Source organism: Vombatus ursinus, unplaced genomic scaffold (genome assembly GCF_900497805.2).
Source record: "Vombatus ursinus unplaced genomic scaffold, bare-nosed wombat genome assembly UNPS02014779.1, whole genome shotgun sequence".
NCBI lineage: Eukaryota > Metazoa > Chordata > Mammalia > Diprotodontia > Vombatidae > Vombatus > Vombatus ursinus.
The window spans coordinates 36,389,268-36,411,023 of NW_020954557.1; the positions used below are offsets into that span (position 1 = coordinate 36,389,268).

At 34.7% G+C, this 21,756-nt stretch overlaps 1 protein-coding gene across 1 annotated transcript in view; it reads left to right on the plus strand.

Annotated features, from left to right (window-relative positions):
* The window catches only part of SESTD1 (SEC14 and spectrin domain containing 1), a 149,593-nt gene that overhangs the window by 57,976 nt on the left and 69,861 nt on the right, over positions 1-21,756 (plus strand). The window contains exons 3-5 of the mRNA XM_027865929.1: positions 5,319-5,427; positions 15,280-15,370; positions 21,595-21,708. Of these exons, the coding sequence (XP_027721730.1) occupies positions 5,319-5,427; positions 15,280-15,370; positions 21,595-21,708 (314 nt within the window). The remainder of the gene's footprint in view (positions 1-5,318; positions 5,428-15,279; positions 15,371-21,594; positions 21,709-21,756) is intronic.

Here is a 21,756-nt window from a genome sequence, read left to right on the forward strand (position 1 = left end):
GATCACTTTTTGCTTTTGCTTTACCTGAAATCAGGATTGCTACCTCTGCTTTTTTTACTTCAACTGAAGCACAATATATTCTGCCCCAGTCTTTTACCTTTACCCTGTGAGTATCCCTCTGTTTCAAATGTGTTTCCTGTAAACAACATATTATAGGATTATGGTTTTTAATCCATCCTGCTATCTGCTTCCATTTTATGGGAGAGTTCATCCCATTCACATTCACAGTTATGATTACTATCTGTATCTTTCTCTCCGTCCTACCCCCCATCCCCATTTATGTTTTTATTCCCCCTTTCTCCCTTTTCCTCCTCACTAGAATTTTGCTTTCAACCACCACCTCCCTCAATCTGCCCTCTCTTCTATCAGCCCCCTCCCTTTTCTTTCCCTTTTCCTTTACTACTTCTTTCCTCCCTTCTAACCACCCCCTCCCTTTTCTTTCTCCTTTCCCCTCCTATTGCCTATAGGGCAAGTTAGATTTCTGTATCTGAGTATGTTATTCCCTCCTTGAGCCAAATATAATGAGAATAAGGTTCAAACAATGCTCATCTCCCTCCTTTCTTTCCCTCTACTGTAATTTGTTTTTCTCTGTGTAGTGCAATTTGCCCTTTTCTGTCTCTGCTTATTTTTGCTGAGTAATTGATCCTTGATTGTAATCCAAGCTTCTTTGCCTTACGGGATATTATATTCCAAGCCCTACCTGCATAATCCTACTGTGTGGTTGCACAACATTTGAATTGTTTCTTTCTGGCTGCTTGCAGTATTTTCTGCTTGACCTGATAATTCTGGAATTTGGCTACAATATTCCTTGGCTTTTTCAATTTGGGATCTCTCTTGGGAGGTGATCAGTAGGTTCTTTTGATGACCATTTTACTCTCTGGTTCTAGGACCTCAGGGCAATTTTCCTTGATGATTTCTTGAAAGATGCTGTTCAAGCTCTTTTTTTGATCATGACTTTCAGGTAGACCAATAATTCTTAAATTATCTCTCCTGGATCTATTTTCCAGTTATTTTGGCATTCCCTTGATTTATACTTCTTTGCACAATACTATTCCATTGCATTCCTATACCACAATTTGTTCAGCCATTCCCTAATTGATGGGTATCCCCTCAATTTCCAACTCTTTGCCACCACAGAAAGAACTGCTATAAATATTTTTGTACATGTGTGTTCTTTTCCCATTTTTATGATCTCTTGGGGATATAGCCCTAGTAGTTGTATTGCTGAGTCCAAGGGTATGCACATTTTTATAGCCCTTTGGGTGTAGTTCCAAATTGTTCTGCACAGTTGTTAAATTAGTTAACAACAGTGCATTATTGTCCAAATTTTTCCATATCCTCTCCATCATTTGTCATTTTCCTTTTCTATCTTGTTGGCCAGTATGATAAGTGTGAAGTGGTATCTCAGCATTGTTTTAATTTGCATTTCTCTAATCATTAGTTATTTAGAGCATTTTTTTCCTGTGACTATTGATTGCTTTGATTTCTTCTTCTGAAAATTGCCTTTTTATATCTTTTGACCATTTATCAACCAAGGAATGACCCTTATTTATATAAATTTGACTCAGTTCCCTATATATTTGAGAAATGAGGCCTTTCTCAGAGAAATTTGATGCAAAATATTTTTCCCAGTTTCCCATTTTGCTTCTAATTTTGGCTGCATTAGTTTTGTTTGTGCAAGAGCTTTTTAATTTCATGTAATCAAAATTATCTATTTTACTTCTCATAATCCCCTCTATCTCTTGTTTTGTCATAAAGTCTTCTCTTATCCATAGATCTGACAGGTACATTTTTCCATCTTCCTCTAATTTACTTATGATATTATTTATTATGTCTAAATTATTTATCTGTTTTGACCATATCTTGGTATACAGTGTGAGGAGTTGATGCCAAGCTGTTTTCCTAGTAATTTTTGTCAAATGTTAAGTTTCTATCCCAAAAGCTTTTATCACTGAGTTTATCATACTCTAGAATTACTATGGTCATGTACAACTGTGTATTGTGTATCTAATTACCTAATCTATTCCACTGATCTATCAGTCTATTTCTTAGCCAGTACCAGATTGTTTTGATGATTACTATTTTGTAATATAATTTGAAATCTTGAACTTCTAGTCTGCCTTCTTTAACATTTTTTTCATTGATTTCCTTGATATTCTTAACCTTTTGTCCTTCCAGATGAGTTTTGTTACTAATCTGGAACTAAATCTATGGAAATGCTCTTACTCTTTATTTCCACTGATAAATATTCTGCACTTTCTAAATGAAAACTAGCCACTGTGTTAAGAGAGTATCCTAATCCATTACTCTTTCTACTCTACTCTGTTGCCTCTGTTAGAGGCAGTTATATAAAGTACTTTTCAAAGTCCATTTGAAGTAGGTTACATATAATGAGGGACTGGCAGAATGTTTTTGCTCAAATACTAGTTGATCTCGTTGCTATGGTTTTAAACTAAAAATGGAGAATAGTGAGAGTTCTTTGATAAATCTGGTAAGGCAGATACTATAGCAGGTATAAAATAAGCATAGCAGTAGCAGTAGTGGTACTGAGTCATATGTGGGAAAACTAACCATAAATAAAGGAATAGAAACAATACCTAAGGGCTTATATTTAATACATTTAATATTTAATGTTAGTGTCCAAACTCAAATGCTTAAGTGGATCTCGTTATCTCATTGATTTAGGACTTGTCTCCAGTGATCCAGATTTGCAACCCATATATGCCCACCCTTGTGACTCAGGTCCATGTCCTCAAATAAATTTGCCATATGGGGTCCATCTGGCTTTTCTTGCTTTTTCTTGACATTGTATGTATACCATTGCAGTACTCTGGTTCTATTGCCATCATTTTTGTCATGTGACCAAAGCATTTTCTTTCTCAATTATTCAAGTCCTCTGTGAGCTCATTTATACCTGTTCTTATTTGGAGTTCTTCATTGGTTATATGTTGCCACTACTCACATCCCCCATGTTTCGCTACATTGTCTTCTGTGTGATACCCATTTTTAATTTTTTGGAGGCATGTATCAGTACCCCATAGCAACACATGAGTAGAATATTAGTATTAAAAGATGGGCTTTCCTTTCAAGGAAAGATTGGGGTCAGTTAAGGAGTTTTGAAGTTTTCCAAAGAAATTCCGGACTACTTTCCTTCTTTTGTTTAACTCTGGGATCAGTTTGTCTATCTACTTTCTGTCCTAGATAAACATGTTAATATAAAAGCTCAATAAGTGTCCATCCAAAAGCATATTGAAATTTAGCAATAAATATTCTTAATATACTTGTCTGAATATACCAGTTTGAATGGATAGACCAGAGAGAGCCTTTCTTGAAATCCATCAGAGAGTAACATAATCCATAGTGGAATGGCAAAAAAATTTTTGCTTCAGATTTTCAGTTTCTATTTAAATTCCTTAAGTATTTAAATTCTTTAAGAAATGAAATTGTTGTTCACAAGTTTTTCAGTCATGTCTGACTTTGCATGGCCCCATTTTGGGTTTTCTTGGTAAACATATTGTAGTGCTTTGCCATTTCTTTCTCCAGCTCATTTTATAGGTGAGGAACTGAAGCAAAAAAAGTTAAGTGATTTGCCCAGGGACACACAGCTAGTAAGTGTCTGAGACTGGATTTGATCTCAGAAAGATGGATATTCTAATTCTAGGCTCAGCACTTTATTCACCATGCCGCTACTGCATTAGTTTTGAGTGAGCCAGTTAAATGGTTATTAAATGTTGTTTCCAATTTTCTGTTGACATTAATAGTCTTCATTTCAAATATCTGTTAAGTATAAGCTGCAACTTCATACAGAGTACAAAGCATAATCTTATTCTAAGTAATAGGTTTTTGGTGAGTATAGATGGATAAAATGGATATGATTGCAGGTAAGTGATACATACACTTGTTTGTAAGTGGACAATTTTCTGCTCTTCATTTAGTACACATGAATCTGAAGTAAAACAACAGGATTTAGAAGAAAAAGAGGTTACTTAAATTTTTTTTAGATGCTAATTTGTTTTTATAGTGAAAGAGTGGGACTTTATTTTCTTGGGTAAGAATGCTTGTTGATTGAATTAGTCAATTAGAACTAGTTGTGAACAAATTCAGTACACCTTCTTGAAGCAGTAAAAGACATACGAATGAAGTCTTGGTCACATTTTGAGTTACTTGTATAAAAAGCGGAGCTACCTCAACTGGAGAGAGATTTCGAAGATCTGATAGCAGAGAGGAAAGAGTGGACCAGCAACAGGAGGAAGAGAAGGAAGTACTGAGCTGTGGCAGATAAGGGAGAGATTGAGAAATTCTATAGTGTAGGATAAAATTTTTAGTAATCCATAGCTGAGTGTGTTTGAAGCCCTCCCCCTCGCCTTCATTTCCAGCCATTTCATATTCCCCTCCAAGAACTCTCTTTACAGTCAAATTGACCTATTTCTTGTTCTCTTTGGGCTACATTACATCTCTTTACTTACTATTTCTTGAATGCATTACTTTGTTACCAATTACCTTCATAGAATCCCTAGGTTTCTCAAAATAATTCATCAGCATCTTATAGGAATCTTTTTTTTGAAACCCTCCCCCAGTTATCACTATCCTCACAATCTTAAAATTGCTTTGTATTACTTTGTTTATACTTTGCATTTATTTATTTATGTATATGTTGTATCCTCTAGTAAACTGTAAGTTCTTAGAATGCCTTATAAATAATAGGTACATGATAAATGTTTGTTGAATTGAAAAAAGTTACTAAATACCTATAGTATGCCAAGACTGTGCTAGAAACTGAACATTCAAAGACAAAATGGAAAAAAAAAAACAATTTCTGACTTCTTACATTTCTTTGAAACAGTTTTTCTAGTTCTTTTTCATATGATTATGTAATGGATTTAGTTTGTTTTCATTTTAGTACTTTTAGTTGTTGACTAATTTTTGTCCTATGAAAAGGTGTTTACATCTTTTAGCCTATTCCAAGTTGCCATGAAAAGCAGTTAAATTGTAGTAGATAGAGGACCAGCCATGAAATCAGGAAGATGTAGGTTAAGGATTTCAATACAGGTAAATCACTTTATCTTGTAGTGCTCTAATAAACTCTCTCAAACTATATGTTATAGATTAGTTGCTGATCTGCATGAGGGATATAGTTCCTATACTGAGAGTTCTCTATACTCACAACCATCCCCACCAAAAGAGGAGGAAAAAAAAACTATCATAGATGATAGCTAGGTTGCAAATAGAATTGCTTTCTTTGTTTCTAGATATGAATTATTTGTATAGTGCTATAGTGTCAATTAAGCAATGATCTTGTAATTTTTTTTCTTTCCCAGGAGGAAAGGACAGACGAAGTGGCCTCATTCTGACAATTCCATTATGCCTCGAACAGACAAATATGGATGAATTGAGTGTTACTTTAGACTATCTTCTCAGCATTCCAAGGTGACTCCAAAGGTGTCATTTTTTCCAACTTCAGTATATTTATTTACTTACTGATAAAATAAGTTTACTTTTGAAGCATAAGCCCATAATCTTATCTGTTCTCTTTGCAGGAAAAAATGTGTCTTAAATGTGATTTAAAAGTTTGAAAAAACCTGTAATAAAAGTCCATTATACAACAGATCAATTAGGAATTGTGCAAAATTTATATTACAAAAGGGTTATTTGCCATACAAGGGGATTTTTTACATAGTTTCTTTAAGTCGTAAGGATCCTTTATTCATTAAGAGACATTCCTTATCCCTTTCTGTTAAATTATACTTAAGCGATATAAGAAATTGGATGCTTCCTTTAGTATATTGCAGCAATGTTCTTGACGTTGTGAGGAAATTATTATGCATAGTTATTTTAAAACATTTTTTATTCAGACCATGTTATTGCTGTTCACTTAAGAATTCTCTCTTAAGAAACAGGAAAAATTAGAAAGTAAATCTCCTAAGAGCTGAAAACTTTCTTGATATAATTTATGAAAATCTTCCTATATCATTCAGTCTACAAGTAATAAGTAAGAATAATTGTGTACTAGGTGCCAGGGATATGAGATCAGAAATGAAACAGTCCCTACACTCAAGGAGCTCACATAGTAACATATAAATACATACATGCACACATGCATACACAACACATAATACACATATATCTTACACACATACAGAATACAGACATACATACAGAATGCATATGTATACACACAAAAAAATAGAAGGTAATTTTTTGAGTGAGAAGCACTGAAAGCTTGCAAGATCAAGAAAGACTTCATTTAAAGGTTGGGACTTGAAGTGGCTTTGAAAAAAACTAGAGATTCTGAGTCATAGAAGTAAGGAGGGAGTGCATTCCAGGTATAGAACAGGAGGTACATCAGGGATAATCTGAGTAAAGGCTCAGATGGAATAGAATGTGTGAGTAGTAACAAGCTGCCAATTTGGTTGAATCATAGAATATGTGAAGGGGAGTAATATATAGTAAGGCGGGAATGATATCTGGAGCCAATTTCTAAAGGACTTTAAATGCCAAATGGAGGATTTCTTATTTAATCCTAGAGGTAATTGGATGCCATTAGATTTTATTTAGCAGAGAGTGACATGGTCAAATCTGTGCTTTAGGAATATCACTTTGGGAGCTGACTGGAGGATGGATTAGAGAGTAGAGGGACTTGAGGGAGGAAAAGCAAGGGGATAACTGCAGTACTTCTTTGTACAGGTGATGTGAGTCTGATCTAGAGTGATGATTGCTTGAGTGAAGAGAAGGGAATGCATAAGAAGGAGAGAGATGTTGCAGGGCTAAGACTTAAAAATTGATACAGGGTGAAGGAAAGTGACGAGTGAGGATGCCACTGAAATTAAGATCCTGGGTGACCAAAAGGACAGTCAGAGTAGGAAAGTTCAGAAGAGAGGTGGGATTTGGGGAAAGGATAATTATTAGGGAAATAATTGGAGATTATGTTGATAATTGTAAGGATAATTGGGATAATAATTGGGGAAAATTTTCTTTTTGACGTGTTAAATTTGAAAGACATATAGGAAGGACATCTAGTGTGAAATGTCCATTAGGCAGTTGGTTATGCAGTATTGGAGTTTAGGAGAGAGGATTGGACTGGATAAATGGAGCTATTGTACCCTTCCCAATGTTTAATTCAGTCCAGTTCATTTCAGTAAGCCATGTATAAGGTACTACTCTGGGATCTGGGCATACAAAAATAAAATAAGATAAAAAATTCTACCCTTGAGAAGTTTACAGTCTGATAAAGGGAATAAATATGCACACAAATGTTTATAATACAAATCAGAATGTGAGAACTGCAAAGCATAAAAGTCTACTTGGACATCAGAAAAGTACTGGTTTTCCTGCTCCCTCTTTTTAGAATATATGGGTGAAGTAGTGAATAGGAAAAGCAAGAGGGTCATCCATAGTGTGGCAATAAACTGTGGATTGATCAGAGGACAGGGTTCATATTTATCTGCTTCTCTGTGGAGTTTCCAATATTGCTATGACTGGCCTTCTGGCTTCCTCGTCTTTTTCCTGTGATGAGTTAGCTATAGGAAACAGGATTTGGAGAGAAAGTCACAAAGATTTAAAGAATGAAAAGATAAATAATGGTTAAATTAAGATAATGGAAAACAAATTGCAGGGATGGAGCCAGGATGGTAAAGGCAACAACTCAGCTGAACTCTTCCAGTATTCCCTTCCAACTTTAACCCCTCAAATTAAATTTTGGATCAGCAACCCCAACAAAAGGTTGAGGTGAGACATTTTTTAACCTACGACAATTTAGGAGATTGACAGGAGAGGTCTGTAACACTGGGGTGGGAGGTTGGCTTAGAATGCATGTGGGCTACGGCATCTGGCCAGAGATGGTAAGGGGGTTGGACAACTAGTCAGAAAGAGAATACAGGAGATCTTTTGCTGGCAGAGGGTGCTGTTGGCAGTGATTGGCAGCCTTGTGGCCCATGTGCAGTTCTAGGGTAGAGAGGAGTGATTGTGGTCTGTCACAACAGAGTTTGAGTCTAGGGGCAAGAGGAGGAGTAGAGCTTGCAAGTAGGGGGGATTCGGGCCCTGTCCTGGATAAAAACCAGAGTGGAGACCAGGGGAACAGTGACCACATTTCTCCATGACTTGTCACCACCCTGGAAGCACCAAAAACCTGCAGATCTCTAGAATTAGCTCTGAAAATAGCAGCACAGAAAAGCTTGAAGCTTGGGATAGATCCTTCTCACTCCCAGGTGAGCAGAATCAAAACTTGTAACATAAAGTTCAAAGTCAAGAAATAGGCTGTAAAAAATGAGCAAACAAGAAAAAAAGAACTTGGCCATAAAAAGCTACTACAATGGCAGACAAGACCAAGATAGAATCTCAGAAGACAACAACGTGAAAAACCTACAACCAAGCCTCAAAGGAAAATACTAATTGGACCCAAGCCTAACAAGAATCCTGGAAGACTCAAAAGAAAGAGATAAAGAATGTTAAAGGAAAAAATAAATGAGAGTAAAAAGAGAATTAACAACTTAGAAAAAGGGATACAAGAAGTACTGAAGAAAGTAATGCCTTAAAAAGCAAAATTAGCCTTATGGTAAGAGGCACAAAAATTCACCAAAGAAAAGAACTCCTTAAGAAGCAGAATTGGCCAAATGAAAAAGAGGTATAAAAACTCACTAAAGAAAATAATTCCTTAAAAATTAAAATTGGGCACCTGGAAGCCAGTGACTCTATGAGACATCAAGAAACAATGTAATAACATCAAAAATATGAAGGAAAAAAACCCAAGAAAATGTGAAATATCTCATCAGAACAACAACTGACCTAAAAAATAGATTGAGGCGAGATTATGTAAGAATTATTGGACTACCTTAAAGTCTTGATCAAAAAAAGTGTGTAGATGTCATATTTCAAGAAATTATCAAGGTAAAGTGCCCTGATATCTTAGATGCAGATAGTAAAATAGAAATTGAAAGAATCCACTGATTATCTCCTGAAAGAGATACCAAAATGATAACTCCTGGGAATATTAGAGCCAAATTCCAGAGCTCCCATGTCAAGAAGAAAATATCGAAAGTAACCAGAAAGAATCAAATCAAATACCATGGAGTTACAGTCAGGATCACACAAGATTTAGCGGCTTCCACGTTAAAGGAGGGGAAGGCTTAGATACACGGGTGGGGAACCTGCGGCCTCGAGGCCATATGTGGCTGTCTAGGTCTTCCAGTGTGGCCCTTTGATTGAATCTAAACTTCACAGAATAATCCTTGCCAGTGGGAGGGGGAGTGGAGAATTTGTTCTGTGTACCACTTTACATTGATCAGAAATGACACACATTGGAAGGGATGGGGGAAAAAATAGGTACACTAATAAACTGTTGGTGGAGTTATGAAGTGGTGCAACCATTCTAGAGAACAGTTTGGAACTATGTCCAAAGAACTGTATAACTGTGCATACCATACCTTTGACCCAGCAATACTGCTACTAAGTCTGTATTCTAAAGAGATCAAAGAAAATGGAAAAGGACCTATATGTAAATATATATACATATATATATATATATATATATATTTATAGTAGCACTTTTTGTGGTGGCAAAGAAGAAGGAGGTGGTTTCGGGAGGAAAAAAACAAAACACCATGGCAAGATCTGTATGAACTGATGCTAAGTGAAATGAGAAGAACCAGGAGATCATTGTGAACAGTGACAGCAATTTTGTAATGATGATCAAGTATGAAATAGTTCATTACTTTGATCTATACAATGATCTAAGACAATTTCAAAGGACTCATGATGAAAAAAATGCCATTCATCTTCAGAGAGAGAACTGGTGAACTCTGAGTACAAATTGAACTATAATTTTCTCACTGTATTTTTTTACATGGCTAGTTATGAAAGTATGTTTTGAATGATTTCACATGTATAATTGATATTATTGCATGCCTTCTCGATGTGTGGGAGAGGAGTGTGAGGGAGGGAGGGGATTTGGAACTCAAAATTTAAAAATAAAAGAATCTTAAAATAGATAACTAATAAATTAAAAAAGAGAATACTAGCTAGACTGATCAGCAACAGTGGTCAGATTTAATAAATCAAACCAAACTTAGATGTCTGATTACCGTAACTGAGGGGTAAAAAAAAATCATACTCTAAATATGAGAAATAAAACCCAAATTTGCCTAGAGAGAAAAAGAAGACAAATTGCAAAAATGATTGTTTATTATCAATGAAAGTAAATATTGAGATGATAAGAAAGAATATAATATGTAATATTTTGTACATAAGTGATTTCTGGGTCTTTAGAAAAACATTGCTTTCACAACCAATATTTTTCACTATAATTCCTATGTGAAGATGTCTCTGAAGGACAGATACTTAAGGGTAATTGAGATTAAATAATGAACTGTGTTTATTTTCAGGTGCAGTGTCCTGTTACATAATACAACATGAAAAAATTGTGATTTGTAGTGACATGGCATTGCTATTTTAGCAAATATTTTCATGTTTTTGTGATGACTTGGCTGTATCTAAGAAAGAAAATCTAACATTTCTAAAATATTCAAGTATCAAACATTTTACTTGACAGTTTTAGTTGCATTAATAATTGTCTCTAATAGTAGATATGATAAATACTGTATTATTTAACTGGGAACAGTTATAATATAGGTGGAATGTTTAACTCATTTATTGATTTATGTAAAGTATATAAAATGATTTCCAGATTAAAAAAAATTAAAGGGATTTTATTTTTGTTGGAAAAGATATCTGAGTATTCAAGATATATTCCATCCTTTATCTTTGGTAAAGGCACACGTGAACCTTGCTTGTTTCAATTATTTAAACATTTTGGTCAAAGATATTGAAAACATTTAATATCACTAGTCATGTTTATAACTTTTGTTCAATCCTTTTTGAAATAATAATGCTTTCTTGCTTGGTTTCATATTATGTAAGGACAGTAATTATATTTAGATAAATGCTTTAGAATTAGCAAGCAAGGCAATTTGGAAAATATATGGAAGTATTTTGCTTATAATAGCAGAGATATAAATTTAGAAATAGTTATTCTTAGAATTAGATCTGTAGACAGTTCCCAGTTTTTGCCTTAGCATACTCCTTGATATTATGTCATAATGTTGATCATTATAAAATAGATTATATTGTAAAAATATTATGATTTGATTTTGTATACTTGGTTAAGATTGCAGTATCAAATACATTATAGGTATGGCCAACCTTATGTCCCAAAAATAATCATTGGCTTTAAACATCTATTATATTTTAATGAAATTATACTTCAAGCTGATAAAATAATAATATATACTGGATCCATTTATTATCTAAAATATCCCACTGTACTGGAAAGTATAAGTATGATGCATAAAAATACAAGTCATTTCTCATCAACTAAACCTAATATAATAGGCCATCTAATAATTATAATAATAAATAGTACCAATTTAGTCAATAAAAATTTTAGTATTCTAATTGGAATTTGGAAGGTTTAACAGGAATGACTTGGTTATTACACATCTCTTAGAACAGTTATCCAAACAAATCTGAGCTTATCTTCTTAATACATATCCTTGTGTCAAGCAGGACCTCCAAATATTAGTGTAGTTACTTAGTTGTGGTCAATTATGATGATTTTTCTACCACAGCACAGCATATTTAAAACTTTTTCTGTTCACCTCCCATTTTATCAATTTGTTCAAGACAATCCTCAATATAAAATCAAAGTCACCAGAAATCAATAAATCACAGCTTTACATACTTCTTTGGAAAGTCATCAAAACAATTATTCAGTCTTTGGGTTCAGGATTCTGACCTCATATATGTTACATTTCCTTGGCAGAAACTGAAGAGAGACTGAGAATTGAAGTGGGAATGTTAATTAGTGATGCCTACCTACTCCCTGTTTCTTTACTCAGAGGTCTCTATGATGACATGTCTTCAAGTTATAGAGCCACATCGTCATCTCTTATCTTGAATAAAGCACAATGGGATGTAAATTTTTTGTAGGTAGGGCAGGTTATTAATGAAGGGTCCTTGCAGTCCCAAGAAGGGGCATGAGAAGAGTAATCTCAGAGAACAGAGGAGTTGCAAATAAGAGAGTAGCAAAGCAGTGGCTGGAAGAAGGGGACAACAACTGTGGAAGATCTGCTATTTTTCAGTAAAATGTTTCCTTTCACAATCATTTTCTTGTTTTGAGTCCTATCCTTCCAAGTCTCAGTGGAACTTATGGGGTTAAATTTACCTTCTTGGGTTGGATGTCTCTTGGTTCACCCTATTTCTTATACACACTTTATGTGTTGGCTGTTTTGTTGTTAGCCATTTTTGAATTTTGTCTGGTATTAGTAGTGATTTAGATGTTTGGTTGCCTTTTTTATTTTAATCATTATCTTCATGTTTAAGACTATAACAATTTAGCATTTTTTTCAGTGACAAATAGACCTTCTTTTCTCAAAGCACATCTATAAAAATGTTGATTGCAGTAAAAGGAGTTTATGGATCAAATAATTTAAACCTACAAACAACTTTGTTAGTTGTGAAGATAAATATACATAATATGCTTCTAAGTGAATTATATTGTTGCTAGAGCATACAGAATTTTTTCTATAACTTCAAGAGTTAATGAAGTGTGCAAACTTTTTTTGTACAGTCCAAAGACCCACTACTTAGGCCATGTCTTGCAGTTCTGAATTTCTTTGAGTTTGTATGTTTTGCCCCATTGCTACTCAGCTCTTTATAGAATTGATAAAACTTTTGATAAGTAGTATAAAAATAGTTTTAGAATTATTCATGCCTTTTACTGCAGATGATATTTGCCAGCTTTATTAATTTTGTAATCTAAAGTACAAATTAATTTAAAATATGTTAACTAAATGTTTCATATTATATTTTTGAAAGAAAATTTTATTTTTCCTAATAAATAGAAAAAAGAAAACCAAGATTTTGCATTAAGTTTAAATATTAAAAATTAACTTATAGCAACTCTAGGAGATAATATAGTCATATAGTTTCTTTCTACAAGATTAAAATTATAGCCATACTTGATTGTATGATGTTTCTCAGGAAAAAATAGTTTGGAAAGCTCTGTGATAAAAAATTTAATAGTGCACAAAGTTTTAAGAGATATATACATTAATTTTTAAGATAAACACAAAACCCTTAGAACTTGCTTGGAATTTGGATTGTTCTAAATTAAATATTCTTCTAGTACAGCTATAAATGTTTTAATAGCAATAAAAGGAATTTACAAAAACAAAAATTTTATTCCTGGAGTTAATTTATTCAGGGTTTTCCTTAATATAAAATTAAGTTAAAGTCACTAGGAAAATAAACCAGTAATTCAGATTTTAAGGAACTTTGATGAAAGTTCCTTTTTCTTGCTTTGTTTTGCTTTAAATAAAGATAGTAGGGAGGACTCTTGAGTTGATCCAGCCATTCTGGAAAGCAATTTAGAGTTATGCTAAGGGTTAACTAAAACAGCCATGCCCTTTGACCCGAAGATCCCACTTAGTAGGCAAATTCCAAAAAGGTCAAAAACAGAAAGGTCTTATGTACTCCAAAATATTAATAGTGGCACTTTTTGTGGAAACAGAACTAAAAACAAAATAGATGCTCATCTGCCAGAGAAGGGCTGAACAAATTGTATTATGTAAATGTAATCGAATTACGTTAGGGTAGATAATAATGATTAAGAATTTAGGGAAACTTAGAAAGACACATGAGCAGAAGCAGAAAGAAGCAAGTAGAGTTAGGATAGCAGCATACATAGTGATGGCAATTGTGTGAGTTGGAGAGAACAACAAAATCAATACAACTTAATATTGTGAAATAAGTAATAAGAGGGGAACAATGCACTTGACTTCCTTATTCCTAGAGTTCAGGGATTATGGATAGGGAATATCGCACATGCTGTAAGTATTAGTTAATATGTTGGTTAGTTTTACTCAACTAAAGAGGGAAAGGGAGGATATGTTTGGAAGTAAAGGTGGTATAAAAACAAAAGATAGCAATAAAAATTTTAAGAATAAAGGTATTAAAGCCTATTCTCAGAAAAATTGGTGGGCTGTAGTATTCTAATACATAAACATCACAATGTTAATATGAAGTATTTTTGGTCCTTTATTAAATCTTTCCTGTCATTAAGTTAGGGAAATATTGACATGACTTCTGATTTCATTGGCAGGGAACTAATTCCCTGATGTAGAAACTTCCTCTCTTAATGCAGGTTACCTTCTTGTTATTTGATAGTCTTAGAAAGTTAATACTGCGAAGTTAAGTGTCTTGCCTGAATCATATAGACAGTATTTATGGGGGGCAGGATTTGAACCCATGTCCTCTGGATATCAAGGCCAGTTCTCTATTTATCATGTTACTTGTCATTAAGATACCATGTAGCAAATTATTGTCTTCTAGAAAAACATATACTGCTTTTTTTCCCTCTAAAAAGTCTGAGACAACATAATGATGATAGGTAGAATAACAGACTGCCATTTTTCATTTGGAGGAAAATTTTTTTAGTACAATTAGGCTGTTAGTATAGCTTTTCTTATATTTTGAAACTGCTGTATTTTTCTTGGTATATAGGTGGCGTTTAGTAGTTGCTTGACTATGATATATTAGTAAGATTTGAACTTTTCTTTAGGGTTTTTTCTTATTTGATTTGATATAAACTTTCTTTTTCTCCATTATATCATAAGAACCTTTTCTAGCATAAGAAACAGTGTTGCTGTCACTAAATTAACATGATGAAATACAAAGATAGATGTGGTACCAATCCATTACATGTTTAATACTGTGTAAGATGTGCATTAGGTAACTCAAGTTTCATTTATTTCCTGCCAAATTTATGCTTCATTTCTTGCCTGTTTTATGCCACATTGAAATTATACTTCTGAGGAAGTAGAAGGTAGTCAGTATATATTATATTTTACTGACTTCCTTGTTTAATATAAGGTTACCATTTTACAGATGAAGATACTGTGATTCAAACTAAAACTAGAACCAATTATTTTGACTCTTTGGCTTTTCCTTGGAACACTGGGTTTTCTTCCTGTCCTCATATTTTTATTGCCTTATTTAGTTTGTGAATTATGAAATTTAATCTGAAGTAGGAAAATCATTCCCTTGGTAAAACCGAGATGATACTGCAGAGGAAATGAATCTGTTGCAACTCGGATCAAGTCAAATTGATTCCCACTGTGTTCAAGAAGCTTTAAAGCTGCATTTTGCATAATTTATTTTTAAAAATATAGTTTTCTTTAAAATATCATCTGAAGCTTGTTTTTATACTTCTATTTGTTTTTATTTCAGTGAGAAGTGTAAGGCTAGAGGATTTACTGTGATAGTGGATGGCAGAAAATCACAGTGGAATGTGGTGAAAACAGTTGTCTTAATGTTACAGGTAAATTGAATTTTCTACTATATGAGTAAATTATTTTATCTTGCAGCTGCTAGTCAATGTATTGAAGTATTGTAATAGCTGAATTATTTCCTTGGAAAAGGAGCAAGCCAATAAGAATTCCCTAGCTCATTTATAAGGCCTAGATTTTGTGACTAAACATTCTATGAACTTTAAAGAAATGATTGAGTTCTCCATAATGTTCATATAACTTTGTGGGTTGTTGGGCTTCTATAGGATCTAATTACCATTGCAAAAATAGATATAAGCTTTTTTTTAATTAACTAAGAAGAGGGAATTCTGAACCTGTAGTTAAAAGACATTGCTTCTGGGTGACATTTTTCTTCTAAGAATATATGTTTAAATAGTTATAGTTCTAAATGAGGCGAATCGTCATTCTAAGCTAATTAGATTCAAGAAAGGTTATTTCTTGTAGAAATTAACAGTAGAATTAACAGTTATTTCTTAAAGAAGATAAGTCTTATACTGTAAATGTTAATGTAAAGTTACTGTTAACCCACCTCTGACCCCACTTAATCTTCCTGGGTCTCAGTTTCCTCAACTTTAAAATGAGGGAATTGGACCATTGATATGAAAGCCTTGAATGCCTATAACACAACATGAGATGAACTTGAGAGCAGGTGGACTGTCAGTCATTTTTTACCGTAAGTCTTACCTTAGTGTAATCTGACCCATAGATACAGTCTGCATGTTTGCACAGTTGGGGAGAAGTGTCTAATAGAGCACCCTTTGGCTATGTTCTCAGCCTTATGCAGGTCAACATTTTTATCAGGAAGTTAGATGGAGGCATAAAAGGCATGCTTGTCAAATTTATAAATTAGGTGAATCCAGGAAGGATAGTTAACATTTTGGATGATGAAGGGTTGAATCTAGTAAGAGGAAATGTAATATTAAATATTAATATAGAAATATTAAATATCATATAATATATTTACATATTATATTGAAATATATTATACATAATAACTAAAACACATTAATATTAAATATTAGATTTTTACTTGAAAAAAATGAACTTTATCAGTACAAGATACCCTTGGATAAATGTGAAAAAGATCTAATGGTGTTAGTGGATTGTATGTTCAGTATGCATCAATGTGACATGGCAGCCCCCCAAAAATGAAATTGATTTTGGATTGAAAAAAGAGAGGAGTCATAGTTTCAGAACACATACATTTATTGCCATACTTTATTTGGCCTTTATCAAAAAATATAACATTTTAGGAGTCATAAAATCACTGTTCTTAGAGTTGAAAGAAATTTTAAATGCCTTCTAGTCCACTCCTGAATAAGAACCCTCTACATCACCAACAAATGATCATCCAGCTTCCACTTGAAAACCGACACTAATAGTGAGCCCACTAGCTATTAAGTGAGTTAGTTCAAGTCAGTAAGCATTTTTTGAGCACTACAGGCCTGGCACCACTATGCCTAGCACTGAGAATACCAGGCAGGGTAGAACAAAAATAGTTCTCATTCTCAATGAACTTATGTTCTCATGAGAGAAGTTCGCACAGACTAGGGAGCTGAAAAGAGTAGAGAAACACCCACACAAAAGCATCTAGAAATCCAACAGGTCAAGAGTGGAGCCAGGTAGGATTGGTCTGGCTTCTCTAGCTTCCTTCACATTCCAATTAAAATTCACCCTTCTTCAGGAAGTCTTTACTGATACTCCTTAATTTTAATGCCTTTTCTCTGTTAGTTATTTCCATTCAATCCTTTCTAAATGATTTTTATACCTTTATGCCCTTTGTAAATTGTTTTTGCATGTTGTAAGCTCCTTGAGAGCAGGGATTGTCTTTTGCTCTGTTTTTTTTGTTTGTTTGTTTGTTTGTTTTTTTGTTTCTTTTGGTATCCCTAGAAATTACCAGATTTTAATATCTTTCCTAAAATGTAACATCCACACTGAACATAATACTCCATATATTTTCTGACCAGGGAAAGGTACAGTGGAACTAATACTTCTCTTATGCTAAAAAAAAAAAAAAAAAGAAAGAAAGAAATGAGCTTCTCATCCTGTACTCTAAATTCAGATGAGAACTTGTGGCTACAGTGTCATAATATTGACTCGTTAAGCCTAGATCATTTTAGATGAAGATCTGGATGATTTTTCACAAGTGAAGAATTTTATGTTAATCCCTATTAAATTTAATCATAGATTCAGGGTTTTATTCTGGTCTGATACACGTGTGTGTGTGTGTGTGTGTGTATTTTTGGATCTTTTCATCCAGAAATGTTAGCTGACTGTCATTCAAAATGTTAGGAGAAGGACACTGTAAACTGGAGTACATCAAGGAGAGAGTTATCAGGGATGGAAGCCATATATGTAGATAGGCTGAGTAAAACACTTAGATCTGATAGCTATCATCAAATATTTAAAGATCAGGCATATGGAAAAGTGAGCTCTTGTTCTGTGTGGCACCAGAGGGTAGAAATAAGAGCAATGGGAGGTACTGGCATACTATCCTGAAATATTTTCATTGTAATTATTTTCTTTCTTAAAACTTAGTGCGTCTTATATTCTGAAAAAGCAATTATTATTACATGAGAAATAGTTGTACAAAATGGAAATGCTTCTATAATTGTTTGAATTTACTTATTCTTGAGTTCCAAATTTTCTCCCCATCTCATCCCTTCCCCCACTCCAAGATGGCATGCATTCTGAATACTCCTTCCCCTAATCTACCCTCTGTTCTGTCTCTTCCTTCCCTTCTCTTATCCCCTTCCCTTCAATTTTCCTGTAGGGCAGGATAGATTTCTATACCCCATTTCCTGTACCTCTTATTTCCTAGTTGCATGTGAAAACAATTTTTTTTATCATTTGTTTTTGAAACTTTGGGTTCCAAATTTTCTCCCTTCCTCCCTCCCCAGCCACCTTCATTGGGAAGGCAAGCAACTCAATACAGTTTATACATGTGTGTCATGCAAAACACTTCCATAGTAGTCATGTTGTGAAAAACTAAGTATATTTCCCTTAATCCTATCCTGCCCCCCCATTTATTCTATTCTCTCTTTTGACCCTCTCTCCTTAGAAGTATGTGCTTCTGATTACCCCCTCCCCCAAACTGCCCTCCCTCTATCATCCCCCTGCTCTCTTCTCTCCTTTACCCCTATTTTCGTATAGGGTAAGATTGATTTCCATACTCAATTGAGTATGTATGTTATCCCCTTCTTAAGCCAAATCCGATGAGAATAGGATTCACTCATTCTTTCTCACCTTTCCCCGTTCCCTTTCCACTGTAAAAGCCTTCTATTTTCTGTTTTATGTGAGGTAATTTACCCTATTCTACTTCTCCCTTTCTCCTTCTCCCAGTATAATCCTCTCTCACCCCTTAATTTTATTCTCCAGATATCACCTCTTCATCTCCAACTCACCCTGTGCCCTCTATTTATCAATCTATCTATATATATACATTCATATAATTTTTTCCTTCCAACTACTCTAATACTGACAAAGGTCTCATGAGTTACAAGTATCATCAGCAGGAATGTACACAGTTCAACCTTAATAAGTCCCTTATGATTTCTCTTTCCTGTTTACCTCTTCATGTTTCTCCTGAATCTTGTATTTGAAAGTCAAATTTTCTTTTCAGTTTGGGTCTTTTTATCAAGAATGCCTGAAAGTCCTCTATTTCACTGAATGTCCATTTTTTTCCCTTGAAGGATTATACTCAGTTTTGCTGGGTAGGTGATTCTTGGTTGTAGTCCTATCTCCTTTGCCCTCCGGAATATTATATTCCAAGCCCTTAATTCCAAGTTCCCTTAATGTAGAAGCTGCCAAATTTTGTGTTATCCTGATTGTGTTTCCACAATACTTGAATTGTTTCTTTCTGACTGCTTGCAATATTTTCTCCTTGACCTGGGAACTCTGGAATTTGGCTACAATATTCCTAGAAGTTTTCCTTTGGGGATCTCTTTCAGGAGGTGATAGGTGGATTCTTTCCATTTCTGTTTTGCTCTCTGGTTCTAAAATATCAGGGCAGTTTTCCTTGATAATTTCTTGAAAGATGATGTGTAGGCTCTTTTTTTGATCATGACTTTCAGATAGTCCAATAATTTTTAAATTCTCTCTCCCTGGATCTATTTTCCAGGTCAGTTGTTTTTCCAGTGAGATATTTCACATTGTTTTCTACTTTTTCATTCTTTTGGATTTGTTTTACAATATCTTGATTTCTCATGAAGTCACTAGCTTCCAATTGCTCTATTCTAATTTTTAGGGAAGTATTTTTTTTAGGCAATTGGGGTTAAGTGACTTGCCCAGGGTCACACAGCTAGTAAGTGTCAAGTGTTTGGCCTGAGGCCATATTTGAACTCAGCTTCTCCTGACTTCAGCGCCAGTGCTTTATCCACTGCGCCACCTAGCTGCCCCCTAAGGAAGTATTTTGTTCAGTAAGCTTTTGGACTTCCTTTTCCATTTGGCCAATTTTGCTTTTTAAGTCATTCTTCTCCACATTGGCTTTTTGGACCTCTTTTGCCATTTGGGTTAGGCTATTTTTTAAGGTGTTATTTTCTTCAGTGTTTTTTTGGGTCTCCCTTGGCAAGCTGTTGACTTATTTTTCATGATTTTCTTGCTTCACTCTTATTTCTCTTCCCAGTTTTTCCTCTGCTTCTCTTACTTGCTTCTCAAACTCCTTTTTGAGCTCTTCCATAGCCTGGGACCAATTCATATTTTTCTTGGAGACTTTGAATGTAGGAGCTTTGACTTTGTTGTCTTCTGTGGTTGTATATCTTGATCTTCTTTGTCACCAAAGAAAGATTCTATGGTCTGACTTTTTTGTGAGGGTTGCTCATAATCCCAGCCAATTACTTGAGTTTTAAACTCTTTGTTAAGGTAGGGGTCTGCTTCCAGGGTGGAGAATGTACTGACCCAGGTTTCAGGGGTTTTGTGTACCTGTTTTCAGAGATACTTCTAAGGACCTGTAAATTTTCAGTTCTGCCAAGGTGGTATGATAAGGGACAAGTTGTTTACCCCTTTCCTGGCCTGTACTCTGGTCTATGAGTGACCACAAGCACTCTTTTCTGCCTTGAAACTGTGAGGAGGATTTCCTCTCCACCTCCATTACAAGCTCCACCATGCTAGCACTCCTCCTTGTCCCAGGACCGCCACCCAGAACTATGACCCAGATCCAAGCACGGGCAAAGCAAGAGAATCCTGCACCAGCAAAGCCATCCCTGCGATCCCACTCTGATCAGCCACTCAATTCCCCCTCAGTCTGTGTGTCAGTCGCTCCAGAGTCAGAAGCTCCAGAAGCAGCCATCACCCTTTGGCCGCACATGGGAACTGGGACTGGGACCAAGCTTCTTTCTCACTGCAGTCGGAGACTTTTCCTACTGACCTTCTAAATTGTCTTTGGCATTCATGGGTTGAGAAGTCTGGAAACCTCCACAGTTGCCTGGGATTCAGTCCTCTGAGGCTTGCTCCAGGTTTGCTGAGGCCAGTTTTGCCTGCGCACCTATGCTGATTTGTGCTCTTCTCCTAGCCTGGTGCAATAGACCTTTCTAATCAACCATCCAGGTTGTCTTGGCTGGAAATTTGTTTCACTCTGTCTTTTTGTGGGTTCTGCTGCTTTAGAATTTGTTTAGGGACATTTTTACAGGTATTTGGATGGGTTTGGGGGAAAGCTCAAGCAAGTCACTGCTTTTATTCTGCCATCTTGGCTCCACCCCCCAGGAAGTGAATTTATTTAATCTAAAGAGCTCCTTTTGCGTGGTTGATTAAGAGAGATACAGAGAATGTCCTAAAATTTTTCAGCACATTAAGAGCTTAAAACTGCTAATACTTTTGGGAATCCTATATTGTTTTATGCCATGTAAAGCCCATGTTACAAAATGCAAAATTTCTCAACTCTTAGGTATTTGGATTTTACCTCACTATCTCTTCATTAATTTGGTTGAAAGGGTAATAAAATCCAAAATAATTGACTGTACATTGCTGAGTCAATTAGGTTTGTGAAATCTTTGTTAATCACTGTGAATTTTTATTTTCTTGTCATGAGTATGTTATAGAGTTTGGAATTTTGCCAATATTGTATTAAATTTGTATCTTTTCAAAAAAGTGATATTAATTGCATAATTCAGTGGTCTTTGTTATGTGACCAACCAGTCGCACTAACAATAGAGATAACATCTTTATCTTTTAGTCTTCTGTTGTTTTTATATTACTCTCAATGTGTAATTTGGAATTTCATTTTCAATGTACTTTGCAGAATGTTGTTCCAGCTGAGGTATCACTTGTTTGTGTAGTAAAACCAGATGAATTTTGGGATAAGAAAGTTACACATTTTTGTTTTTGGAAAGAGAAAGATAGACTTGGCTTTGAGGTAAGTTCATATTTTTCCAACAATAACTTTTATGAAATCATGTTCCTG